At 53.1% G+C, this 27,602-nt stretch overlaps 1 protein-coding gene across 1 annotated transcript; it reads left to right on the top strand.

Moving 5' to 3' along the window:
• Positions 1-382: 382 nt before the first annotated feature.
• On the top strand, positions 383-26,962 carry IGFBP2 (insulin like growth factor binding protein 2). Its single transcript, XM_060107029.1, has 4 exons — positions 383-914; positions 23,515-23,744; positions 24,477-24,617; positions 26,438-26,962. Exons 1-4 carry the CDS (start codon positions 488-490, stop codon positions 26,600-26,602), a joined length of 963 nt encoding a protein of 320 aa, XP_059963012.1. The 5' UTR covers positions 383-487; the 3' UTR covers positions 26,603-26,962.
• Positions 26,963-27,602: the final 640 nt, after the last annotated feature.

Raw genomic sequence — 27,602 nt, 5'->3', positions numbered from 1 at the left:
GTCTGAAGTCCTTTGCATTTCCCTCCAGCAGTGAGCCCAGCGCCGGCCACATGGGAGGCGCGCAAACGAAGCCCTTCCGAATTGAACAGAAAACAGGAGACAAAAGCACCCACTCTTGTCCACTCCCGCGCCAATCTTACCCAAACCCCCAAGTTATTCTCATCCTCCAGGAGTCAGGGAGCCCGGGGTAGAAGGGTGTGGAGGGAGAGAGGCCAGGGGGTGTAGGGGACCCAGGCAGCATGCAAGGAAGTGGAGATGGGCGAGTGGGCGTGCGCGCACGCAGAGGCCCGCGCGCGGGAGTGTCGGGGGAAGGGGGTGGTCTCCAAAAGGGGGAGGGGAGAAGGCAGGGGGCGGGGAGAAGCAGGGCCCTTTAGGACCCGGCTGCGGCGGCGGGGGAGGAGAAAGAAGCGGAGGAGGCGGCTCCCGCGCTCGCAGGGCCGTGCCACCTGCCCGCTCGCTCGCCGCCGTCGCGCTCACCGCCGCCAACATGCTGCCGAGACTGGGCGGCCCCGCGCTGCCGTTGCTGCCGCCGCTGCTGCTGCTGCTGCTGGGCGCGGGCGGCGGCGGCGGCGGGGCGCGCGCCGAGGTGCTGTTCCGCTGCCCGCCCTGCACGTCTGAGAGCCTGGCCGCCTGCAAGCCCCCGCCCGCCGCGCAGCCCGCCGCCGAGGCCGGGCCGGCCGGCGACGCCCGCGTGCCCTGCGAGCTGGTCCGGGAGCCGGGCTGCGGCTGCTGCTCCGTGTGCGCCCGGCTGGAGGGCGAGCGGTGCGGCGTGTACACCCCGCGCTGCGGCCAGGGGCTGCGCTGCTATCCCCACCCGGGCTCCGAGCTGCCCCTGCGGGCGCTGGTTCACGGCGAGGGCACTTGCGAAAAGCACGGGGATGCCGAGTACAGCGCCAGCCCCGAGCAGGTTGCAGGTAATGCTGGTTGGGACAACTAGTTCGGAGAAACTTGGAGGGCAGCAGGGGAGCCTGGCTGGCGGCCCTTCTGGAGGGAAGGAATGTGTGGCGGAACCTCTGAGACCGTTTTAGCGGAGGAAGAGCGGAGTCCTGGACCGGCTCTGAGCGATTGTTGGGAGGGGGGACCAGAAAGTCAGGCCCGGGGAGGGGAACTGGAGTTCAAGCGTGCGGAAGATCCCCGGCTACTCATTTGGTGGGGAAAAATGGGGAGAGAGAAGGCATCCCTGTTACCATAGGCTTCCCCGGTGGAATGTACCCTGACTTATTTTTTTGGAGGGGGGATTTCCTGGGGAGGAGGGTGTCGGTCAGATCGGGGTGAGTAGGAGCTTGAGGCTTATTTGGGGCGCCGCTTGAGCTGGTGACCGCCGACCGAAGGTTCCTGGAGAGGTCCTGGTGGAGGACGCCGCCGGGGGCTGAGGCTGGCGGGTACCGGTGACACCAGGGACCTCTAGTGAGAAGGGGGCGCTAGGAGAAGGCAGCGGCGCCTTGAGGTCCCTTCCTTCTGGGATTGTGAGGTGAGAAGAAAGGACTTGTTGGTACTTCGTAGGTTGGGCTCCCTAGGGGGAAAATTAAAAAGGAACGCTGCTATTTTACAGAGAGGACGAAGAAGGCTCTTGCTTTTATGTCGTGTGGAACGATAAGAGAGGGACGTTTGGGAGGCGAGGAAGAGACCCCATTCGTTGAGTCACTGTAACTTAAGCCGGGTCGCCGGCTGCGGTCCGGGGCGGGGGCAGCCAGGCCGCTCAGTTTAGCATCTGGGCCCCCGGGCGTCCGGCAGGAGGATGCCTGGGCCGGGGCGCAGCTACTCTTACCGGAGCGAGGTGTTGCCCTCCCCCCGCCCCCATCCTAATTGAGGGAGCTCTTCCTGTCCCATAGAATGGGGGCCCTGAGGTTCTTTGTACGGAGCTCGCATACCCCCAAACAAGATTTTTGGGGGACACAACCAGCCTATAAAGATCTCTCACGTGTTTTTTTTTTTTTTTTGTTGTTGTTTGTTATTTTTGTTGTCGGTTTTGTTTTTTAAATTACAAAAGCCTCCTGCCCCAGTGGTCTGGAGGAAGCTGTAATTATTTTCTTTCCTCTTGGAGACAGTGGTGAAATGTGTCCACTGCCTGCTGCTGTTGTTTAAAAAGCAAGTTTCTCAAACTTAGAGGAAAAAAAAAAAAAGAAGGAAAGAAAGAAAAGAAAAAGTGAAAAATTCTTGCTTGCTTGTCAGCTTCTGCGGTCCTTGGCCCCCTCCCGCCCCGGACACCCCCCGGCCCCCTTCCTTCAGCCTGCTATTGTTTTTTTCCCTGTTCTCCTTGGGAATACAATTAGGGGTCAGAGTTGAAATCTTTTCTTTGTCGCATTTTGACCTTGAGTGCACAGCAAGTTAGGGCTTCCTCTGAGCGGAACCCCTCAAGTCCCTTTCTTCTCACTCCGGCTTGCTTCCCTCCCTAGCCTGCCTCGAAGTTAACCCTTTCCTCCAGCTTCTCTTAGAAAGTAATAGTAAAAGGGAAAAGACTCAGCAAAGGTCCTTTCACTGTGGGTGCCCATCCCCCCAGTCCCGCGTTCCTCCTCCTTCGCCGCCCAGCACCCCGTGGTCCACCGGGGAGGTACTGTGGTTTCTGAACTGAACTCTGACAAACTAAACATCTCCCTCAGCAGGGTGAACTTTTGTTCAAAAGGCCTCCACGTTCATAGAATCGTTTGGATTCTGACTGTTTTAACCAAGTGCGTAGCACATGTCCTTCCTAACCTTCCTAGCCTGGCTGTGTCCCTCAAAAAACTTGTTTTGGGGCATTTTGTCATTCTTCAGTCCTCTCACTCTCTGCCTGAACACCAACTGTCCTGCCTCCCAACCCCCAGAGGCAGGTTAGGGTCTTCAGAAGGGAACAGATGCTGGGAATTCTCCCATTCACTCCTCCCTGGAGTCGCCAGGGGAGCTCGGGGACAATGGGGTGAGTTCATGGGAAGAATGTCACTGTGGATTTTCTGCCTGGTTATGGGACTCCTTTCCGCCAGCCAGCCCCAGCTGCCTCCACAGCCTGCTCCCAGCGGCCAGACAGCCGCCTTCCGCATTTTTCTCCTGTGCTCCAGACTGGGAAGAGGGGACACCAAGGTTGGGGGTGGGCGGAAGCTGAGCGGGTGCCCTGGAAAGAAGTGCTAAGAGCGGGGTGCCTGAGGCGTGAAGAGGGCTGAGGGGAAGGGGGCACTGTGAAGAGGAGAGAAGCCTGGGCTGGCTGGGGTGCAGGGAAGAGAGAGAGGGGCGGGTTTTGAGGCTCCTGTGCAGGAGAGGGTCTTGAGCCAGGGCGGGGATCGGGGTGTTGCGTGGGGACTGCGGGGGTCCGAGTTGGGTGGGGTGTGCCGACAAGAACGTGGCCCCGATGAAACCTTAGCACTGAATGCTGCCGCCTCCTCTCCGTCTCCCATTTCTCCTCCCCCCTCTGAAGAATGACCCCCCCCCGCCCCATCCCAGCCTGCATTCCTCTTTGAGCAGGTTGCTTTTGAGAATTTTAAACATACCCTCTTATTTCGAGGCAGCAAACCCCAGCAGTTCCGGCTTTGCTGTTAGCTCTTTTGTCTTTGTTCCCTGGACTCAGGGGCTGTGTTGCTGGCTTCCTGGGGATGGCTGGGATGCAGGGGGTGGGGGTGGGCACATCAGCGGGTGCTGAGCCTGCATCCCATGGGGGTGATGGGCTGGGACTTGGTGGTTCAAAGAAACCCAGAAGTCAGACGGAGGCGCAGATTGCGGGGTGGGGGGCTTAGAGTGGGTGGGCCTGGAAGAAAAACAGGAGGGGGACCCTGAGATCTGCGTGAAGTCTGGACCTGAGAAATGCGTGGGTGTGTTTGGTGGTGGCGTGAGCAGAAGTGCCTAGAAACGTTAGGGAAAGGAAAGGAAGCAGGCCTGGGCCAGTCCGGGCCCTTTCAGAATTCAGGGCCTCGGCCGGGCCGGACTGGCTGCCTCAAGCATCTCCCCTGCCTCCTTCCCTTCCGTGTACAATGCCGGGGATTATGCCGAGGGGCGGAGCTGCCCAAGTGGCCGTCTGGCCCGCTGCACTTATAAAGGTGCTATAGAAATGTGCAGTCATTCAAAGTCCCAGGGCCGGCCGGCGGGCGGGCCGGCGGGCCTGGGGAGGCTTTGCATCTGCAGTTGCTGGGGGAGCATAAAGGGGGGCAGAGGCGAGGGCTGATTTACAGTGGTTCAGTGCAGCTTCAAAGAAGGGGGAGAAAAAGCAACGGGACTTCTGGCTCAGAGCGCTGCTTTGCATCTTGTCTTGCATAAATTTGCATACTGAGTTCAAAGTCGTAAAATAGTCTTGGGGAACGAGTGGGACCTACTGTCACTGATTGCTAGCGTCACTACCTTTCCCCACCCCCCACCCTAGACAGAATACCCAGAACGAGCTCTGCTAAGCTGCTCTGCCTGAGTGTGTTGGAAGGGGAGATGGGGGACTGGAGGGCTGCTGCTTCTGGGTCCCTCTGGGGAGACCGGAGATCTGTAGTTCCTTGACTACAGGGATTAAGCAGGGTGTGGCTCTGTGCGCTGTGGCCTTGGAAGCAGGGCTGGTCTGGAGGGTGTGACTCCACAGGTCCCGAACCAACTAGGCAGAGGCAGGCAGTGTTGGAGTCTTTGCCCGCAGTCCCCCTGCTCACCTTCCACTCCCATCCAGAGTGTTCACGGAGATCGTTCCCCATGTGTAGTGATAATGGCCCTGTCTGTTCCTTTGATGAGATATTTGAGGAAGCTTTGAGAAAAAAAAAATCCTATTAACAGTGTCAAAAGATCTTACAAAAACAAAACCAGAGGTAAGGAGTCTCTGAGTTAGGATAGGTGGTGGAGGAGAGGGGGAAAGAAAAACCCATCTGTTGTGGACATGAGGGTCTATCTATGCAGTGGTTCTTGGCCTAATTGGAGCCTTGAGTTTCCTGGCAGGCAAAGGGAAAAGGGAGGGTTAGATGGTTCTCACTATTAGCTTACCTTAGCAGTGAGCTTTAAAATAAACTTTTCAGGCACATCATTCCTTTGGGGAATTTCCTACAGAAATGACTGCAAGGTGCCTGAGAGTCGGGATGTGTTCAATCACCAGCTGTCAGACACTGAGGGTGACTTTGAGAGCATCACTGTTCTCTAGCCCATTTATCAGGTTAGCTTCTCCTCGGTTCTCAGATTAGCTATTCTCTGCTGTAGAAAATGGGACACACAATTGCTAAGTTCTGATATGAACAGGTTCCAAAAATTCTTGGTTCTAACGAAATGCAGGACAGGAGTACCCGAGGCGGGGAGGGGTGGGCAGGGCAGGGGCTGCTAAAGGGAATGAGGGAGAAGTAGAAAATGAACAGGCTGTGCCCATGTTTGGTTTTGTTATTGGTCCTCCTCACATACTACAAAACCGTGCCAAAAAAAAAAAAAAAAAAAACAAGGCTTGGTTATCATTATCATTATTTTTTAAAGAGACTGCCTATCCAGGGACCGCATTTAGTTTTAGTCTCTCTCTTCTCTGTGTTCCCAGCTCCCCTTTTCCTCCTCTGCTTTCTCCGTCCTGTCTTCACAACCCACTCTGGACCGTTCTCCTCTCTCTCCCATGCTTCTCCCACTATAATTCTAGCACACCTGGCTGGATGCTAAGCAGGTGGACAGGGCTCGAGAAAATGACATGGGAAATAGATTGGCCCGGCCTTCCTCAGGGATCCAAGTAGATGGAGACCACGTAGATGATTGGGGATTGGCGTGTTTGAACCAAATCTGACCCTTAAATGAGGAGGGCGGTTGGCTGGCAGTGCCGGGGCTGGGCTTCGTGGGCGGGGGTGCCTGCTAGGGCTGCTTCTGCCAAAAACAAGGCACAGAGAGGAGCGAGGTTATACTTCTAATGCGCCAGGGTGCTGGCGATCTGGTTGGCAGATGTTTGGAGCCTCTCTGCTTCTCCTTGCTGTCTCTGGCCAGCATTTGGCTGAGATGGCAGGCAGCCTCCCGTCTGTCCTCATCCTGGTATGAATTACTTCTTTGCCTGCTTTGTCTCCTGTCTTACAGCATCCCTGCAAGGGAGGCTTTTTACCTCCATTCCGCAGGTGTGGACTCGGGGGCTCAATGGAGGGGCCACCTGAGCAACTAAGTAGTGAGGTGAGAGGCTAACCTGGCCGCCTTTCCTCTGTACCCCTCTGCCTCTGTGACCAAGCAAGTGAGTGCGGGCTGTTGGCAGAAAAAAACTTTGACCCCCGTCAGCCAGAAGGTTTGTTCCTGGACACCTGCCACGTGCAGGTGATGCTTGGGCCACCGTTCAGATATTTGCATTCCCTTGACTCTTTGGAGAGGCCCAAGTCCTAGAACTTGGGGAATTCACAAATGGAAGTGGCCCGCGTGCAGTAGTCAGGAGAGGCAGAAGGGTCCCAGGACGGGCCTCTAGAGAGAAGAGCTGGTGGGCAGTGGGTGGATGTGGAAGCAGCCTGGCCTTTGCTGGAAGATTGACCTGGGTTCCAGTGCAGGCCCGTCTCTGAGAACCTGCGTGATGACGGGCCAGGGTCTTATCTTTTGGTGAAATGGGGATGATTGTATTTCTCAAATGGGGTACATGTGAGGTCAGCTATGATAATGCAAAATACCTGGCACGTAGTAGGTTCTCTTAGCTGCCTTAGTCTTGGCAAGCGACGTCTCCTCTCTGACACTTAGGCGGCCTTTAAAACAAAGGCCGAACTGGCTGTGTCAGGCAGGCCACCTGTCTCTGAAGGTTGTACCAGACGCTAAGGGGCCTCATCCTGGTGTGACGTGGCTTTGGTTCAAAACGCAGTTTCCTACCACTGTACTTGCCACCCGAGGCAAGAGATATATTCTCTCTGAGCCTCAGTTTCCTTATCTGTAAATGAGGAATTGATAGCACCAACGTCATAGGGTCACATCTGTGTGTGTGTGTGTGTGTGTGTGTGTGTGTGTGTGTGTACAGATAGATAATACATAAGTCTACGCACTTGGATGTTTCTGGGTTTTTTCCTGTAATGAGCCACTTGATTTCCATCTCTCCACTTATAAAATGGAAGCATCCATACCTCTGACCCATTTTCACAGACAGACTATAGTGGAGCTGTTTGTGGAAAAGGTAATGAAACTATTTCCAATGCAGAATAAACCCAGTTGACAATAAACAGATGGCCTGAGGTCCAAGGCGTGCACGTTTTATGGATAAGTTAGGTGGTGCTCTTTAGGGCTCATGTGCTAGGATCTGGAGCTGACCATTCTTCTGGCAGCTTCACTGTAGTGCCCGAATGGGGGTGGAGGGACTGTAGGGGGCAGAGCGGGCCCCAGAGTTTGACCCTGGGTACTCTTGCTGGCCTTGCTACTCAGAAATGGGACAGGTTGAATTGGACATTAGGAAGAACACCAGCACCCAGAAGCTGAGTCCTGCCTTCACCTGCCAGCCGACCTCTAGGACCCAGCTCTCCAGTTGCTGGAGTTCAGAGGACTGGGGAATCCCTGAGGCCACATCTCAGGGGTGGGCAGCGCCTTCCTCCACGGATGGCCTCCACAGGACACCTGCTAGGACCCAGGCTTTAGCAGAAGAGGGTCAGAATCAGTGTGTACTAACACGTTTGGTACACGGCGTGTGCCGGGTGAGCTGTGTCGTATTAGTGCAGCCAGTGAAGACCCCATGGCGTCCGTTTCCTGCCCCAGGAAAGTGGGCTTTCAGGTCCATCCTGTCTGGGCCTAGGGTGCCAGAAAGTTGAACATGATCCTGGCAAAGAAACTGGATGTTCTATCCAAAAAAGCGATGTGTTCTTACTACGCCGTCTCCAGCGTTGACCTCACTCCCCGGTGGAGTGGGGCCTGAGGAGTTCTCAGCAGGCATGAGGGAGTGTTTTCTGGGCCCTGGGGTTCTTCCTGATGTCTGATTCCACCTGTGGTCCCGGAAAGCCCTCTGAATGGCCCGTCTGGCCACGGTGACATGACACAGTGTCTGTTGTCAAGCATCTGATGAAGTTGCGGCCCCAGGAAGCAGAGAAGCTGGATGCTTGAGTCTTCAGGGGTCAGCAGATGCTTGTGGTGAAACCAGGGACAATAGGGACAAAGCACAGTGCTTGCCACTGGGCATCTGGGGTGGACGGTCTTGTTAAACTCCGAGGACCTTGGTGGTGGGGGGGAGGAGGGGGGAGGAGAGGCAAAGCTCTCCTTACAGAGAGGGTGGTGGGTCCAGAGAAATGTGTTGGCTTTCAGGTTCCAGAGTAACTGCCCCCTCCCTTACCCTCTCCCCGACTCTGAATAGAGTGGATGGGCTCTAGGAGATTTTTTTTTCTTACTGCAAAATGGACCATCTCCCTCTGTCCCTCCCCCTACTTGGCTTCTGATCCTCGACCCTCCCCTCCCCCTCCTGGGCCACTCCTGTTCCTTAACAAAGCCAAGGAAGATCTGGGCTGGCTCAGCTCCTGGGTGTCAGTCAGGACGCAGAGGGAGACCTTGCTCAGAAAGCCGGCTCCCCCGGAAAGAAATACAGAGTCGACTGTAGTGAGGAATTGTTTCCTTTCCCCTTTTTTTTGGTAGGGGGGGAGGGGGGCATTTGGCAGCCCTTGGGGCCCCTTCTGGCCGCCAGCCCCACATCTCTTCCTGGCTCTTGGGAGGCAAGGCAGGAGTGAAGATTGGGGAGAAGGGAGCAGGGCCTGGCAGACCTCCAGCTGCCGGGCTGGGGAATTGGCCCACAGGCCCTGGTTAAGTTGGCCCCGAGCAGAGCCTGGGGAGGTTTCTAATTAGTGGACGGGTGTAGGTGTGTCAGCCTGTGTTCATTCAAGGAACTGAGCTCTGCGGGTGAGGAAGCCCTGTGGGGAGGGGCACTGGCCCGGGGAGGCCTTGGTAAGTTGGGGAGGAGGGGGGAGGCTCAGGGGTTCCTTCCTGATAGGGGTCGAGGAGATGGGGGCCTTCTAGCTGGAGTGATCTGAGTTGGATTGTAGGGGTGCCGTGAGCAAAGGGTCTGCCTCACAGGGTAAATGACAAAATACATAAGCATAATTAAAATTGCTTTTTTTCTAGATATTGTCTACTTCTACCCAAATGCCTGTAGTTCTTTGTTTTTTGTTTTTTATTTTTTTAAAAAAATATTTTGGCCACACCGAGCGGCATGTGGGATCTTAGTTCCCTGAGCAGGGATCTAACCTGCGCCCCCCTGCATTGGAAGCACGGAGTCTTCACCACTGGACCGCCAGGGAAGTCTGACTGTAGGTTTTTTGCTTTTTCTAGCTGTTTTAGCCTCAAGATTCTCCCCACTTGACAGGTGAAGAAATCAAGGCCGCATTCAGGTTCAAATGCCAAGGCAAGTACAGACCAGAATGGACGGACCAGAACGGAGTCTGGGTCTCCAGATTCTCGTTCCAGAGCTCCATTCCATCAGACTCAAACACGCAGAGAAGCAGTGAATTATATACTGCTGCTTGGAAAAGCTCCTTTTCCCTGGGAGGTAGTAATTAAGGCATAACTTCTCAAAAATGTTCCTTTTTGCAACTCCCCAGGAAGTTTCTTTTAGGTCTATTGTCTTGACTTCTGGACGGAGGTGCCAAGTTGCCTGTGGATGGGGAACTTACTTTCTAAAGTGCCTGAGGCTAAGATAAAATGAAAATGACAGTTTCCCTGGGCCCTGCCCTTGCAATTGCCTGATAAGGCTGGGTGGTTTCTATAGAGACACTGGCAGGAGGTGTGTCAGGCGAGATAAAGGGGGGTGGGGAGGAATGGGTTTACTGGATCCTAAGGGCTTTTGGGGTTGGGTGGGGGCCGCTGGCTTATGACTGATGGCTTCCTTCCCTGGGAAGATGAGGGAGGGTCCTGTAGAGATGGGAAGAGACAAGGTGATGGGGAACAGTAGAAAGGAAGCCCTGGGGTTACAAGGTCTTGGTCAGGAGTTTACCATGATACCAATGACCAAATGCCATTCTGGTTGGTTAAGAGCTATGGAGTTAAACCACCTGGGATTTGGTTTTGGCTCTGCTGTTGCTGCTTGATTTTGTGCCACTGACTTCATACCCTGTGGCTTCTTAGTCAAGTGTGAGAGGAGATAAGAAATTATCAACCTCATGTTGTTCTGTACACAAACTACTTAGCACAGGGTTAGAAACTCAGAGAATCAGGTGAGTCGTACTGATGCTGACCTCTCTCCCCTCTCTTCTCCCTCTGATGTCAACACACAGAACAGAAGAAGGCAAATGCTTGTTTTTTAGCTGTTTGCTGATTGGCCAGGTTTATTAAGAAGGGGCACTTAAGAATCCTGCAAGGAAGTGTGGTTGCTTCCACAGGGTGTGGCTTACCTGGACAGCTGCCCTTTGCTTTGGCAAGTCCAGAATGGAGTCAGTGGTGGAGGGTTTTCCAGAGGGCGGTCATGACCTTTGGTGCCGTTGTTACTCATTGTGGTTCTGCCATGGCTGACCGCGGACCAGGGTCCATTCATGCCCCTTGAGGGGAGGATTCTTACTTGAGGCCCTGCTAGTTATCTCTGGTTCCTTTGCTGCCTCTAAACCAAGAGAGCATAACCAAGGAAGACAATTGATGTGCTGCAGGTTTATATCAGACAAAATTAGTGAACTTTTAGTTGAAGGAAAAGAAAGCATGGTGACCTATTTAAAGACACTTATTTATATTCAAGACACTTCTTGTGCTGGTTTGAGAGTGTGGCCGGCAATCCTGGACATCTTTGCAGGTTTTCAGTTTCTTTTTGCATCCTCTGGGTTCAATTTGTCAGGCCTGGGGTAGCTGGGAGACGTCTGGGGATGGAGAAGAATTGGCAGAAAGAGAGGGTGGAAGGAGAGAGGTGAGTGGGACCCAGTGTTTATGGTCCATGGGAGCTGGTCTGTGTGGTGACATCAGAGCTGAGTGCAGGGACAGTTGTTTGAATGTGGGTCCTGGTAGAGGGAAGTAGCCTTCCTCTTCCAATTCATGCTTCTGTTCGCTCAGTGCCTTTCTTCTCTCCTAACCACTCTTGCTGCTCTGGGGCTTAGATGGTGAGGGAGAGATCAGAAACATGAAAGAAAGAAGTAATATAACAGGATACTCTAGGCCAGAGAGCGGTGGAATGCTCTTTGGATAGTCAGTTTTCCTAATGTTTAAACACTGATTGAGCACAGGTACAAGCTATGAGACTGACTCTATACAGATACAGTTATCATACCACCTGTAGCACGTGCTTTTTTTTTAATTTTTATTTTATATTGGAGTATAGTCGATTAACAATATTGTATTAGTTTCAGGTATACAGCAAAGTGATTCAGTTATACATATACATGTATCTATTCTTTTCCAAATTTTTTTCCCATTTAGGTTATTACAGAGTATTGAGCAGAGTTCCCTGTGCTATACATATACAGTAGGTCCTTGTTGGTTATCTATTTTATTTTATTCTACTTTTTGGCTGTGCCATGCAGCATGTGGGAGCTTAGTTCCCTGGCCAGGGATCTAACCCGCACCCCCTGCATTGGAAACATGGAGTCTTAACCACTGGATCGCCAGGGAAATCTGGTTATCTATTTTTTTTTTTTAATACAGATAGCCTTTTCAAAAATTAATTAATTAATTATTGGCTGTGTTGGGTCTTCGTTGCTGCGAGCGGGCTTTCTCTAGTTGCGGCGAGTGGGGGCTACTCTGTTGTGGTGCGCGGGCTTCTCATTGCGGTGGCTTCTCTTGTTGTGGAGCATGGACTCTAGGCACGCAAGCTTCAGTAGTTGTGGCATGTGGGCTCAGTAGCTGTGGCTTGCGGGCTCTAGCGCACAGGCTCAGTAGTTGTGGCGCACGGGCTTAGTTGCTCCGTGGCAAGTGGGATCTTCCCCGACCAGGGATTGAACCAGTGTCCCCTGCATAGGCAGGTGGATTCTTAACCACTGAGTCACCGGGGAAGTCCTGGTTATCTGTTTTAAATAGAGCAGTGTGTACGTGTCAGTCCCAAACTCCCAAGCTATCCCTCTCCCACAGCACATGCTGTTTGATCCTGGAGGGGAGCAAGAAAAGCATTTGAAAAAGTTGGATATTATCTAAGAAGAAACCAAGTCAGTAGAGATGTATATACATTTCATGTAAGTAAATGGGTGCTGTTTTAGCCTTTTGACCAAGGCTCTTGGGAAATCTTGATGTGAAATAATGGGACCCCTCTCTGGTGGATAAAGTTGCAGAAGGAAAAGAATCTCCAGTCTTGGAAGACGAAAGCTCAATCTCTTTCTTCCAAAAAGGCAAATTGAGCACACAAAATGTCTCCCTTCCTGCCCTTCTTTCATGATGTGTACTTTGTTTTACACTCTATGGAAGCCAAGTACAAGTTTGTGTCTTCAAGAAGCTCCCTCCTTTGGAGGAGGAAGGAAAAGCATGGACCCATGGCTTTGTGCCAGTGCACTCAGGCTACAGGGCTGTGAAGGAAGCCGAGTCCAATTACAAGAGTGCTTGGCCCAGGGATGCCCGTCATCCACTCAATCAAGTGGCCTTTGGACACTTGGAGGCCGTATTGTCCATCCTCCTTCCTCTTGAACGATACCAGAGGAAGATGTGTCATTTTTTTCCACCTGCAATTTGTTACTCATTTTAGTTCTTCCTATGAAACTCGGGTGGCTTCTAACATAGATCTCTCCCATTTCGGTTTAAGGCTGCCACCTCCCTGCTCCTTAGGAAGCCAGAACAGCTGTTTCCCTTCCATTGGGCATGAGTGACCCTTGAGTGTTGATTCCTGCATCTTCCCCTCCTTGACCCTGTGACCCGCTTCCACTCTCTTCGAGTCTTTGCTCTGACTCATTTCCCAGTTCTTCATGCTGCACAGACCTGGCCGGGAGCCCGTGGTCAGTCTCCGACTGGCAGGCAGGTGGCTCTTGTGATACTGGCCTCTGAGAGTGGCACTGAAGTTGGCCATGTCACTGTGATTTGGTCCTCCTCCAGCCAGCGGGGTACAAGGGGCACCCGTATTTACTGATACCCCTGCTTGATAAGGAGGGTGAGAGGTGGATGGAGTGAGTTCCTTTTAAAAGAAAGCTTTAAAAATGCAGAGAAATACTAAGAATGACATAATAATGCCAGTCTACCACCCACAGCTGGGAACGTTGATATTTCGTTGTCATATTTACTTCAAGTCTTTTTTTTTAAGCTTCCGCTGATGGCCCTCCCCACCAGCCACCTGTTCCCTGGCCCTCCTCCCCAGAGACAACCACTAGCATTATTCAGTGTTTCTCTTTCTTAGCTAAACAGATTTGCTAATGAATGACCAACATTTCAGAGTCATTCTCTGAGATAATGGAAAATGTACATAAAAGGTTTCATTCTGCAACTTTTTCCCCTGTCCACTTTAGGTTTTGAGATCTATGCATGTTGATAGACACAGGTCAGAGCTATACTCTTTTTTTTTTTTTTTTTTTTTTTTTTTTTTGCGGTACGCGGGCCTCTCACTGTTGTGGCCTCTCCCATTGCGGAGCATAGGCTCCGGACGCGCAGGCTCAGTGGCCATGGCTCACAGGCCCAGCCGCTCCGCGGCATGTGGGATCTTCCCGGACCGGGGCACGAACCTGTGTCCCCCGCATTGGCAGGTGGACTCTCAACCACTGCACCACCAGGGAAGCCCCAGAGCTATACTTTTTAACTGCTGTATATTATTCCATTGTATTACCCTACTGATTTTATTTATCCATTCACCTATTAAAAGGCTTTCGGATCCCGTTGCTAATAGCTTTTGGCAAGTACAGTGATGCTGCAATGAGCGTTTTTGTGCACATGTCAGAGAGAAGTAGAATTACTGGGTCAGGCACACTCTTCCCATAAGCCTTTGGTCCACGTTTGCAGCAAAGCACACTCTCCGCTCACTTGGGCCTTCAGCAGGTAGGTCCCCTTGCCGGGTTCTCAGATGGCTTTAGCTGAACCAGACGAGACATGCTGGGGATTCACGGAAAGGAGGGAAAGCTGATCGTGCCGTTGACCATCTTGATATCAATTTCTCTGGCTCTTCAAGGACAGACTGGCTCGCAGAACCCCAGAGGACCGTGGCTGAATTTGAGCATGTTTTTGTTTTCTCAAACTGTCTGCCTCAGCCCTGACCCTCCCCAGGTCTTGGCGATTCCAGGAATGACCCTGGTGTTTTATGAAGCAGTCCTTTGGAGAGCGCAGAGGCAGGGAGGACCTGCACTTTCTGGTCACTCGAGGGGGAGCTCACGATGAGAGATGCTCTAGAAAACCTCCATGATGCTGGGCCGAGGAGGGCCCCTGTATGTGCATCTAAGCATATACATGTGTCTGTTTCTGAACCCGCATGTCAGTGGGTGCAAAGAGCTTACGAGGCTTCGTCTTTGCAAAGTGTACACGTGAAGCCGTATCTCTTGAATAGAAGCCTTTTCTCCCATCACCAAGAAATTCTTCAGGAAACCGAGGCAGGAATCACAGAGGAATGGGGCCCTGAGCTGGAAGGTGGTTGTTAAAAGTACAGAGTCCTTGACCCCTCCTGCCACCCCCCCCACCCCCACCAAGGCTTGCTGTCTCCGAAGCTCTGGGGCTGGAGGGTAGGACTTTATTTTTCTCAGGCTCTTCGGACGATTTCTGATGAACAGCTACAATTGGGAACTGTTTGCCTGGTCTAACTCTCTGAATTTACAGCTGAGCACACCGGGGCCTGCACATCTGAAACACCCAGCCTGGCATCATTCAGAATCCCAGGCCTGGCGGTAAATTCAGGATCAGAACCTTGGGCCTCTGGCTTTCCGGCCAGTGCTGCACTAGAACCGGATGGCCAAGGCTTCGAGCTCCAGAGCCTGTGTTCCAGAGGAAATCCAAAAAGGGCTCAGAGTGGCGTGGCAGGGAGTCGGCCCTCTCTGCCCTCCTGTTGTCCACCATCGCCGTTATCTTCAGTAGCGGTTCCTTCCCCGTATGAGGATGGGGCTGGGTGCCTACTGGCCATCCCAGTCCACAGACTTTACCCAGCTCTGCAGCCCTTAGCTAGGTGATGGGCTCGTGGTAGCTGTCGGTGCAGGGAGATGGTCTCAAGGTGAGAAAGGCCAGTTCTTGCCCTTGTGTGATGTGATCTCCTGTGGGACCTATGGGTCTAGAGCATCAGAGGAGGCTGCTTGTTTGCAGCCATTCCCTTATGTTCGGGTGGGCGGCGGGTGTCATCAGAGAGCAGACCTTTTGTTCAAAAACCATACTGAGGAGCTACTGGTCTGTTGCCGAAGGGATTTTTCCCAGAACGAGGTGGCATCTGAGAGACATCAGGTTTGCTTAGCTGGCTCCCTAGCAGGGAGCAGGGGCTCAGAGAATGGGAAGGGAGTTTGGAGTGAAGCTGGGTGTCAGCAGGGCGTAGATGGCCCGTCCAGGAACGCCTTTAGATGGGCTGGAATGCCACCACGTGAGACGTCCATGCACGTACTACTCAGGATTCCAGTGTAAGAGGCCACTGCTGCCTGCCCGCCTGTGACAGGCTAAAAAAAGGTGGAGGAAGGCACATGATGTCTCTCACCCAGAGAGACTAAGGGCTTCAGGTTTAACCTTAGCTGAAAATTAACCAATAGGCCCCCTTCCTACCCCACCTGTTTCTAACTTCTGCCCCCAACGACGTCCCCCCCACTCCCCCCCTTCCCAGCAAGGCCTGAATCACCCACCCCGGCTTCTGCGTGGGTTGTGCTGTTGAACACAGTGGCCATATGCTAGGTGAAGTTAGGTGAGCACAGTCAGCCATACAAAGGGACTGGCTTCAGAGCCTCTCCAACAAAATCTGCTTCTCCTGTGTGTTGGTGCGTTTACCTGCCTCACCTATGCATGCGCGGCGGTTATGAGACTCTACCTATCTTTCCTCCCTCTCTCCTCCTCCTCTCCTCTCCCCCTTTCTTGCCTTCCTTCCTCCCATCTTTCCTCTGCCTAAATTCTATAAGCAAAGTTAAAGTAATTTTGGCAAATCCACCCTTGCCCAAGGACTTCATCAGATGGCAGAGAGCTTTGATTAGCCACATATGGAATTTATACAATCAACAGAATCAAGCTTTAGAAGAAAGATGTAGAAAGATGTAGATGCAGATCTCTCTTCTAACTCATTTTCCCCCCCATGCATTGGCCGTTCTGCAGACCAGGTATCACCCACCGTTCCCCTCTACCAAACAAACGCACCTTTCATTTACTCTTTCAAGAACTAGATCATCTGCACATTGCTTCCAAAGCCTGATTCTGCCCACATTGGGAGTTTGAGTGGTACTAATGCTGTAGCCTATTTAAGTAGCAGCCCTCACTTTAGTAGGGTGAGTATTCTCATTTTTCGGACGTAAGACATTAGAGCTCAGAAAGGTTAAAGGGTTTGGCCAAAATCACGGGTGAATTGTCAGTGGCAAAGCCAGGATTGGAATTCAGGGCTCTTGACTCCTGGGGTTCTTTGCCCATTCGAGTTTGTGAATGAATTGTCCACTGCCATGGATATTAGTGGAGAAGTTGTCCTGGAGGGAGGAGGAAGATGGTAGTTAGTGTTTATTCTTTTGCCCAACATATGTCAAGGTTAAGTGCATTTTGGGAGAAATCAACAAAGAAGGGGCCATGTGGGTTCTGTGCCCAGCCAGGGTGGAACCAGGAAAGCAGCCAGCATTCCCCTGGCCTGTTACTTGGAATACATTCTCAAAGGGCCTGGAATGCTATTACCTGTTGAAGGAGGTGAGTTCCCTGGAGGGAGTGTTGGATTTAGGGTTGGGTTAGATCATCTCTGTGGTGCCCTCAGCTCTTAGATTTCCAAATAATCATGAGATAGACGGAGGAGAAGGTTGGAAAATGGCTAGGGTTTCTTCGGAATAAAGAAAAGAAGAAAGAAAGGAGATGTATTCACCTCTTATGAAGATGTGTGATGCTGTTGGGAAGAGGTCTCCTCTTCTCACCAGGCCTGCATGAGGACAAATGCCTCACACCGTAAGCAGGAGGGGGTAGGGGGTTGCTGTTAGATTCTTAAGGATTGTTTTCCTCAGAGTGCTCTAAGGTCTCCCGTAGATCAGGAGTTGCCAACGTCAAATAGAGCAGAGGTCGGAGCATCACAATAGGAGAAAGTGAAGTTTCATGAGAGGAAGGGTCTTCATCCGTTGAGTAAGGTTGTCAGTGCTACAATCAAGCCAGATGACACTGCGGGGGAAAGGACTGTGCCAAAATTAAGTTTTCTTTTTTTTTTTTTTTTTTTTTTTTTTTTGCGGTATGCGGGCCTCTCACTGTTGGGGCCTCTCCCGTTGCGGAACACAGGCTCCGGACGCGCAGGCTCAGCGGCCATGACTCACGGGCCCAGCCGCTCCGCGGCATGTGGGATCTTCCCGGACCGGGGCACGAACCCCTGCCCCCTGCATCGGCAGGTGGACGTTCAACCACTGCGCCATCAGGGAAGCCCCAAAATTAAGTTTTAAAGCCAGAGTGTCAGTGCACAGAAGTAGGCATCTTTCTGCTCCTGGAGTGTCCCCCTCCGGCTGCCCTGCTTGGCTAGCTTAGTAAGGCCGGGTCACAGGGCAGTGCGGGGACCCCAGGCCAGTCGTGGAGCACCTCTGATGACAGCAGAGACGTCGTGCGTGCTCCTCTTGGACCCAGGTGCTGGTCCTTCTGGGCCTTGGGTTTGCTGTCTGTAAAATAGGACACCTCGTCCATGTCCTCTCGGTCCATCTGTCTCGCATTCAGCTCTCCTCCAGGTGTGTAAGGTGGGAAGGTGTGGCAGTGCCCCTACGGCAGGACGGGCCTTCTCCCCGCCCTTCAAGCCTCCCACAAGGGAGACTCCACTCTCCCTCTATCATCTCCCCGACTTGTCTTTGGAAAAGCTTGACCTTCTGTACATAATTGGGAAACTCCCTTCTTCAGCGTTGACCCGTTTCCTGGGTCACTAGGCAGAGAGCAGCTACTGCTTACTAATCCTTACAGGGACATCTCTTCAGGAATCTTGGAGGTCCCTGTCAGTCATCTGTAGGCCCGCAGGCTTTTCCAGTTATGTGATTTGGGTTGCTAAGAACCATCTCTTAGAGTGACCTTTGCACTGTAGCCCATGGAGCTGCATACATAAGTGGTTGCTTAATAAATATTATTCTGAACCGAACTCTCCTAGGCAGGAAAAAAAAATGCAACTTGGTATTTTTGTTCTGAGGGCAAATTCCGTCTCTAGCTGGAGTTCTCCGTGTGGAATGTTCTCCTGCGGACTACTCTGTCACCTATAAGGGAACGTATGGGCAGAGCTTGGTAACGTGTGATAATGTCCTTGTCCAGCAGAGCGTGAGGGTGCGGTGCCGTGTGGGTGCTTCCCTGAGTGTGGGACGCAAAGGAAGCAGCAGCTGAGGGCTAGCCCCTTGTGCCGGCCCTGTGTATGCATGCAACAGCCCTCGGCATCCTCCCTGCCACCCATTGGAGGTGGATCCTGTATGTGCGTGTTTTACGGATGAGCAGTGAAGGCACAGAGAGCTTAAGTAACTTGTCCAGGGCTGCACAGCTCAGTGGTAAAGCTAGGATTCAGCCAGGCAATCAGACTTTGGGGGCTGAATCCCTAAACCTCTTTGGCTGGAATAGGATCAGTCAAGGAATCAAGGCTCTTCTCAGCCTACAGTCCTTTCTTTTTCTTTTTCTTTTTTTTGCGGTACGTGGGCCTCTCACTGTTGTGGCCTCTCCTGTTGCGGAGCACAGGCTCTGGACGCGCAGGCTCAGCGGCCATGGCTCACGGGCCCAGCCGCTCCGTGGCATGTGGGATCTTCCCGGAACGGGGCACGAACCCGTGTCCCCTGCATCGGCAGGCGGACTCTCAACCACCGTGCCACCAGGGAAGCCCTACAGTCCTTTCTGATCTCCACCCAGTCAACAATTGCATTTCCGTGTCCTGGGCTTCCACTTCAAGATGTGGGGTGTCAGCACCTGCGTCAGCAGACCAGGCCCATGGATTTCCTCATCTTATTGGCACTTTCATTGGCAATGATGAGATCAATAAAGGAATGGAATGAAACATACCCTTGAACCCAGGTGTCCTCCGTGAGGGTGGACGAACTGACCTTCCGCTCAGAGCCATCAGGGACATCTCGGGACAGGAAGCCACCTCTCTCCTTCTGGGATAGGACTACCCACTTGAGCCCTGTCTTCTGGGACCTGGAGTGGGGCTGCATTATGACTTTTGGGGGCACCAGATGTGTTTGCCTTTGTGGGCAAACACAGAAGAATTATAAAATCGTATTTTATAACTGCAAACGTATCAGTGTTATATGAAGATGTTTGCTTTGACCTAAAAGTTTATTTTTTACATTTCCTAGGGCCCTGGGCACTGTGCCCTCTGTGCCTGATGAACAGACCAGCCCTGCCTGGAGCCTGCAGTCCTGAACGTGCATTAATCTGTGTACCCCTCTCTTCCATCCAGTGTTTCCAGAGCTTGCAGAGGGCCTGGTTCTGAGCGTTAACTGCGGGCTGACCTCTAGGGCTCAGCCAAAGGATGCTTCTTTGGCCCCTGTCAGTGGTACGAGTGCCCGGGAGAGTTAGGGAAGAGGGGTCAGCAGGCTAAGAGTCCTCTGGGGTCCTCACCACCACCACCACCAAGAAGGAAGGCTCATAGGCCAGAAGTGTTCCTTGTGATGGAACAGTGGTGGAAGGGTCTTAGCCGAGGGAGGGGATACAGTAAAGCTCAGATCTGCTTTATGTGAGGCTGGGAGTCTTCAGCACTGGACCGGGAACTTCAGGCCTCTGGATCAATCCTAACTCCGAACAGTGGTTTTCAACTGGGGACCATTTGGCAATGTTCAAAGACGTGTCTGATCGTTGCAACTCGGGGAGGGTGCCGCTGGCATCTGGTGGGTAGAGGCCCAGGATGGTGCTGGGCGTCTTACACAGGACAGCTTCTAACAAAGAATCTTCTGGTCCCAAAGACAGTAGTGTTGGGGTTGGGAGACCCTGATCCCGAGAATGTTCCAGACATTGGGTTCTGGTGAGTGGAGCCTTCCCAGACGTTCCTGAAGAGGTCTAAATGTGGGCCATCCTGCTCTGTTTCAACCTGAGAACGTGTAATTGCAGCCACAGTGGAGACGGGCTGTCTTAATTTAAACCTTGGGGCAGGCGGGCAAACCTGCCCCCAAAAGAGAGGAACCCGGTGAACTTCTGAGAGTCACAGGCTTCGTGACAGCAGAGCGGATGGTTCCAGAAATGGTGGGAAATTCCCAGAGCCCTTGTCTAATTACTTTGTGAGCAGAACTCAGGGCGTCGAGTGTAGAAGTGGTGTTGAGGTCTCCATAGGTTCTCTCTGTCACTGTGGGCAGGAAGCAGGCTGGGCAGGGCATGATGAGGATGGGTTTGTTGTGCCCAGGGTGAACTCAGGTCCGAGGGGCTGGGTGAGGGCCACCCAGAGGTCCCCATCTTTTTCCCCCTTTGATTCTGCATGGTTCCCAATGCAGCCGGGGAAGCAGGACTTTTCTAGGCGTCTTGCCCTCTTCCTCCTGTGTTCCCCGGGCCAGCACCTGCAGGGATGAGGACAGGGAGCCTGCAATTGTGTCACCAGGTCCAGGTGCAGGGAAACAGAGAAGCCTGTAGAAATGGAAATGGCAGACCTGATGGTAAGGATGGAGATGAGTCCCCCCCGCCCCCCCCCCCCCCATTTGTGCCGACATCTGCCTTATGCTTCAAGGTTAATGTTAAGCAGAATGGAGGGTTACCTGAATCAGCCCATCCTATTTACCTGCCAGGTCTGTCTCAGACTCTCTCAAGCCTCTCCTTCAGCCTTCTGCCCTCTGCCTCTGGTATCTGAACAGGGAAGGTGGGATCATCTTCGTGGCTGGCCTCAGCTGCCTGACCAGTCCCAGGGGAAAGCTGCAGCCAGTCCCCATTCAGGGGAACCGGGCCGGTAGCTGAGCCAGGGAACCAGGACTGCTTCTCTTGGGGCCTCTGGGTTTCAGCTTCAGGGACAGAAAGGGGAGGGCAAGGTAGGTGAGGAAAGTTTGGGGCGGGTGACTGTAGAACGTGGTAGATCAGGACTCCCACCCAACTTGGTGGCAGATGCTTCAAATCAGCCTTCCCCTGCAGGTGGTGCTGGGGCTTCTGGAACAAGATCTCTAATCTGCGCTCGGTTTATTTATGATAAAATCTGGGCTACCCGGAGCCCCTGGAGAAATAGCCATTCTAGAGACAAATTTTCCGGGTTTCAAAGGGCTTACTCATTTAAATATTTCAATTTTTATTTTTCTAAAGTTTAACAATTTTGGATAGCTATCTTTCTTAATACTGAATACTTGTCGTGTTTACCCCTTTCCTTTTTGGATGCCCCGAAGTCGTAATATCAACACTAGTCTTGTTTCAGGCCACACAACATGGAAGTTTTCAGGGGTCATCAATGGCTGTGGAGTTGTTTGCTGTGCACTAAATGTCCCCGGAGTTCTTATGTTTGGTTTTTTTTTTACTGTCCTCTTTCCTCTCTGCCATTTGATACTTCTCGCCGCTGAGCACGTGCCTTCCTTTTTCTCCTTTTAATTTTGTTGATTTTATTCTCTGGTGGCCTTGGAAACCAGACATGCAGAAACCAGGCTTATCTGACCAGTGCTACTGCGAACCGTCAAGGTTCTTCATGCACTGACTTTCCTTGACTTGTGAGGAAAGCATCACGGCTTTACGATGCATGGATGTGATGACTGCTGTTCTGATGCTCAGAAGCTTATCTTCCTCTGCTTCCTGCTTCTTGATTGGGTTCCACATGGCAGGGGTAGCAGATCACTGAGGCAGCTGTCATCATCAGCATCATCAGCATCATCGTCAAAGTAATCACCACCAACAGGACATAGAGTCTCTGCGTTCCACACTGTATCTTAACGGCTTTACCTATAACATACTCTCAGCAGTTCTGTAAAGTAGGAACTATTATTGTCCAGTAGTTTACAGTTAAGAAAAACAGAGGCACAGTGCGGATATATATGCAGGAGAAATACAGCTGGTATAAAAAGTGGCAGAGCTGGAATTCAACTCGAGTCCTCCCTCCTGTCCAGCGCTTGCCAGTCTGGAGATAATGTGCCTGGTTCTAAAGGATGCTCCAGCTAATGAGAACTGACCAGGCATCAGGCCTAGTGCAAAGGGAAGGGATGGGAGTAAACCTCTGTTGAACTCCTCCGTTTCCAGGGACCCTGTTGGTGCCTGGTCCCCCAGAGTCTGCTGGAGCATGCTCCGAGGATGCAGGCGCTGGCTCCCCAAGGCACGGAAGAGGGTCCCACACCTTAGCTGGTGAGGGAGTGAACACAATCCAGAGGGGGTATCATGGCCCCCCTTTTACAGGTAAAGGCCAGCTCTTTCCACCGTATAGCATGCCCAGGACAGCGACCCCCTGAGCCCACCACACTGTGCCTGAATTCTGAAAGGACTGCCAAGTACTAGGTGCCTCGCCTGAAACCCTTGTGTAGAAATATTGTAAAAGCCATTTGGGTATGTTATCCAGGCTGCAAGTTTTTGGAGGTGCATTAGAGGGGAAGAGAAAATGTGCAAGATTTGTTTGGAAACTCCCCCTGCCTGCTCCCTGAGCCCTGCAGGGGGCCGCTCCAGGCAGCGTGGTCTGAGACCCCGTTGGCCCTGCTGTGTCTGCGGGGGGCTCTTTGCGCCCCGGCCCACCTAGAGCTTGCCAGAAATTGTCTCCCTGGTTAGGACCCTTCCATACCATTCACTCTGTTCCCTGGCTGGACGTGCCTAAGCCTGCATGAGAACGTGGGAGGGGAGGGCTGCTCTCAGGGCCCCTCCACCTGAGCTGTGTGCACCGTAGGAGCCGTTCCCTATTGCCCGCTGGCTGCAGGTTTAAGAACGTCGAAAGACTTAGTGGATGGTCCTTGGACAGACATCTGGATGAGGCTACGCGCCCTGTGATAAGATGAAACTGCAGCATGGTCGTCGTTCCCGTTCTGGGGGCTCTCGATGTAATGGGGGGTGGGGCAGCATGCATAGACAGGAGACAAATCAGGGTCCCGGGATAGTGCTGTAGCAGCCGTCGGAGTGGAGCGTCAGGGCAACAAGAGGAGGAAGCAGACGGGCAGATGAAGAGTGATGGCGGAGGGGTGCTGGACGCTGTGTTCTTCTGGTGGCAGCGTGGCTCTCCACCTCACTTCCCCGCCAGACACAGCCCGGCCCAGTGATCTCTCTGGCATGAGTTTTAAAAGCTCATCCGATCCATGCCTTTTCCGACCAGACCTCATGAAGACTTTAAACAGGGGGAGTTAGTGGCGGGTGAATCTGAGAGGTCTTTCAGGAAGAGTGGTGGACATTACCTGTGCCCTGGTGAGAGCCTTGCCCACGTGGCCATCCTGCGTTTGTGCCCGTCTGCTCCCCCACCTGCATCCTCCCCCTTGACCTCCTGGGGTGGAGGCAGAGCCGAGTAGGTGACCCAGGCATTTTTCTGGAGTCAGAGAGCCTGCGTTCGAATCCTGCATGGTGATCTTGGTCAAGAAATTGACCTCCGTGAGCCTCAGCTTCTCCGTCTATAGAAGTTGGGGGACGTTGCTAATTGTGCTCATCGTTGCTGTGAAACCGACATTGATCATCCACATAAATCACTTAGCACCACTGCTTAGATGTTAGTCATCGCCTTCCTTGTCATTATCAGGGGTCCAGATCGTCCCTGGAGGGCCCACCTCTCTGGAAACTGGACCTGCAGCTCTTCCTCCCTCCCTCTCTCTGCAGACAATGGCGAGGACCACTCTGAGGGAGGCCTGGTCGAGAACCACGTGGACGGGAACATGAACTTGTTGGGAGGTGGAGGTGGTGCTGGCCGGAAGCCCCTCAAGTCGGGCATGAAGGAGCTGGCCGTGTTCCGGGAGAAGGTCACGGAGCAGCACCGGCAGATGGGCAAGGGTGGCAAACATCACCTCGGCCTGGAGGAGCCCAAGAAGCTGCGGCCGCCACCTGCCAGGGTCAGAGCGGGTTGGGTCTGGTTGGAGGGGTGGGAGGATGTGCAAAGGGAGTGTCCCAGCAAGCGGGGATGTGGGCCCCCCCCATGAGATCCATGTCCTGTGTGCCTGCGGGCAAAGCACTTTCCTTTCTGATTCTGCCACTGACATATTCAGGCTGATCAGTTTCTCTTTGAGGGGCCTCAGTATCTTTGGCTGTGAAATGGGCTTTGCATATGGGTTCTTGAAGTCCCTTCCTTCTAAAATCTCCACGTTTCTGCTTGGCTTCAGGACACAGGCAAAACAATGGATGCTAGAGATATAGATGGATCCACCTGAGCTTGCCCACTCTTGTCGCAATACGCTGCCCTCGCTCAGCTCCCCCTCTTTTTCTTTCCAGCTCAGCTTTGCTCTCCTGGCTCTGGTTGGGTTTATGGAAAGGAATGGAGGTTGGGCCACTGGGTGGGTGTAGAGATACTCTAGAGGCAGCCACTTGAATTCAGTATTTGCAAGTAGCTCCCATTTTGACCCCTGAAAGCCGTGGACACGGATGGAGGAGAGGAGGGAATACTCACATGCAGGTGACTTTCTTGAGGGGTGCGGTGGAGCAAAATCATGTGGTAGGTAGATTGCTGGGCTGGGTGTCAGAAGTTCCCAGCTCCACCAGCCAGCTGTGTGGCCTTGGGAAAGTCCCTTCAGAAGAAGCACGGGCCTGTTCCCACTCTAAGCATCCTCTCCGCGTGCCTGTGCCCACAGACCCCCTGCCAGCAGGAACTGGACCAGGTGCTGGAGCGGATCTCCACCATGCGCCTTCCCGACGAGCGGGGGCCCCTGGAGCACCTCTATTCCTTGCACATCCCCAACTGTGACAAGCATGGCCTGTACAACCTCAAACAGGTGAGCCAGGATCTCCTTGGCCCCGGACCCTGGGTGTGCCGCCTTCTTGCCCCATCACCTGTAAGCCTCTGAGCGGGAGACCCGGTGTTCTGTGAGGAGGCGGGTGGGGATGCCAGCCAAGGGGGGAGGGGATGCCAGCTGCCAGGCCAGGGAAGACGGGGGCGGGGCTTCTCTTCTTGGCTTCAGGCTTGTCAGAGCCTGAGTCCATGTACCCAGCTTACCTGCCAGCAGCGCTTGGTGTCCAGGAGAGGAGGGAGCCTCGTGGAGGAGAAATAGCGCCTCACACCAGTGCTTCTTGATTTTATTGAGCATTAGAATCACCTGCAGGTGATTCTGGGGTCTCGTCCCCAGAGACTGTCCTTCAGACGGTCGAGCGGGGTCTGAGAGTTTGCGTTTCTAACCAACCCTCAGAGGATGCTGATGATCCATGGACGGCATTTCCAGAATCACTGACTTAAACCATTGACCAAGTAGCCTCTCTGGTTTTCAAGTATCTCAGGGAATGGAGAATCAGGGGTGGAGAAACGCCACTTGAAATATTTCTAGAAACGGAGCCCTTTTTCCTCCCCTTTCCGTTCTGTTCATATGCCTTCTAATGATCTATGTATGCATATTTCCCCTTATCATTATTAATATTGTTTACCTAACCACATAGAGTTTGTAGTGATGATTGTTAGTGGCTGTTTAACATGGTCCGTTGTCCTTTCACCTAGCGCACTGCTCACTTCCCCCAGCTCATCCCTTGTATAGGGAGAAAAAGTCTGTGTGCATTTTCACGTAAGGCAGAGAGAAGGATTGAGATGGTGTGGACTCCACCGGCCGTTCTGTTTTCCAGCAGAGGTTCTGAGCCCAGCTGCACACTGGGCTTCTCTAGGGAGCTTTAAAGAATACGGATGCCCGGGCCTCACCCCTAGAGATCCAGATTTTGTGAGTCGGGGGTGCTTTCTGGGCACCAGATTTTTCAAAGGCTCCCCTGGTGATCCTAGTGGGAAGTCAGAACTGACTTTTAAAGGGTGGGTGTGCAGAGCCAGAAGATGGGGTACGGGGCTCTGCTGATCCCCCGGGGTGGGGGTGGGGGTCTCACTTCCCCATCTCCTTCACAGCCCAGGCATCTTGCCCTTTGAAATAGCAGTCTAGCGTTAAAAGCTATTTGTTCGTACACCTGCCCTCTATATGTAAGCCAGCTACTTCGTTTGGAGCTCAAAAGAAGAAATAGTGATCTTCTTTTCTTCTGAACCTTATGGGTAAATGGGGATTTGCAAGAGGAATTGGCTTATGGGTAAGGTCAGGGATCCTGGGAGGGGAATGCCTGTGTTGGCATTCAGCTGTGGCTCTTACTAGCTCTGTGACATTGGGCAAGTTACTGAACCCATCTGGGCTTCCTTCTGATCGTCCTTAAAGTGGTAAAGTAATGGTACCTACTTCACAAGGTGGTTGAGAGGATTAAATGAGTGTATGTTAGATATGAACTGTAAATGAGCGGCGTATATGACTGCTTACGCCATGCCCAGCACATAGTAGGACCCGAGCTAACGCTGACTTTTATGTGCGTTTTCCGCCTCACACTACGAGTGAACTCCAGTACACTGGGTCCCCGGCTGGACGGGACCTCCCTGTGGATGGGGGCTGAGTTTTTCCATCACAAGGCATCCCCAGCAGCCTTGCTGATAACCAGAGCACGGTCCCTGGGCCAGCAAGCAGCACCAGCGTGAGTCACGTTGGAGTTTATTAGCCGTGCAGAATTGCAGGCACACCCAGACCTCGTGAACAGAGCCTGCATTTTGGTGAGACCTCCATGTCCTCCTCTTCTGTCTCCTCAGTGCAAGATGTCTCTGAACGGGCAGCGTGGGGAGTGCTGGTGTGTGAACCCCAACACCGGGAAGCTGATCCAGGGGGCCCCAACCATCCGGGGGGACCCTGAGTGTCATCTCTTCTACAACGAGCAGCAGGGGGCTCGCGGGCTACACACCCAGCGGATGCAGTAAACCTACAGCCAGCCGGTGCCTGGCACCGCCCCCCACCCCTCTCCAAAGCTGGCAGAGCAAGGAGAGCGCTTGCGTGGTGGGTGGAGGGAGGATTTTCCAGGAGTTCTGACACGTGTATTTATATTTGGAAAGAGACCAGCACCGAGCTCAGCACACCCCCCCGCCCCCGCCCCCCCACTCCCTGCCTTCCCCCTCCCCAGCTGGAGATGCCTGCACCCTCCCTCCTCGAGTCCCTGCTGGGCAGGAAGCGGGTGGTTGCAGTGCGGAGCTGGGGTAAAGGTTTGGGAGAGGGAAAAAAGAAATTTTTATTTTTGAACCCCTGTGTCTCTTTTGCTTAAGATTAAAGGAAGGAAAAATAAAGCACGTGTCTTTTGCCTGAGTCTTTGGGGCCCCCGTGGGAAAGAGATCTCGAGGCTCACCAGCCTCCTTCCCTCCAGCCTTGGCTGGACTCGCGGGGAAGTGGGACAGGCACGGTCTCGGTTTTCCATTCATAACACAGCAATGAGATGGATGGGGTAGGAAGAGGGGCTGTGGAGACTCAAAGTCCTGCATCCAGGTGGAAGCCTCCACTGCAGCCCTAGGAGTCTGGACTCCCAGCTGAGGCTCTGGCCACCTTCCCGCCCTTGGGTGGGCCCTGGGGGAGGAGGGGTGGAGCCTGTGTCTCTTCCTCTCTCTCACATTCAGATGACACTGCAGAGGAAGAAAGGGAGCAGGGAAACGGTGGAATTGGGGTCCTCTGGCCCCTGAAGTCAAGGAGAGCTCCCTTGCCCAGGGGAGACATCTACTCAGCCCCCAAGGAAAAGGAGTGGGGCTGTTGTGAGCTCTGAGAATCCAGGCCTGCTCGCCGATGGGCCTGAGGAGCTGTCTGGCCCCAGGATAGCACGTGTTGACCAATGTGGAGGCACTAGGGAACCAGGCACAGATGTGGGCCCTATTTCTGAAGCACAGTTCTGTGTGAGAGCTCTGCCCGCTTGGTTCTGTTGGCCCCTTCAGCCCCGGC

The sequence above is a fragment of the Mesoplodon densirostris genome, chromosome 8 (assembly GCF_025265405.1).
Source record: "Mesoplodon densirostris isolate mMesDen1 chromosome 8, mMesDen1 primary haplotype, whole genome shotgun sequence".
NCBI classification, from domain to species: domain Eukaryota; kingdom Metazoa; phylum Chordata; class Mammalia; order Artiodactyla; family Ziphiidae; genus Mesoplodon; species Mesoplodon densirostris.
This window is presented reverse-complemented; position numbering and strand designations above follow the sequence as displayed.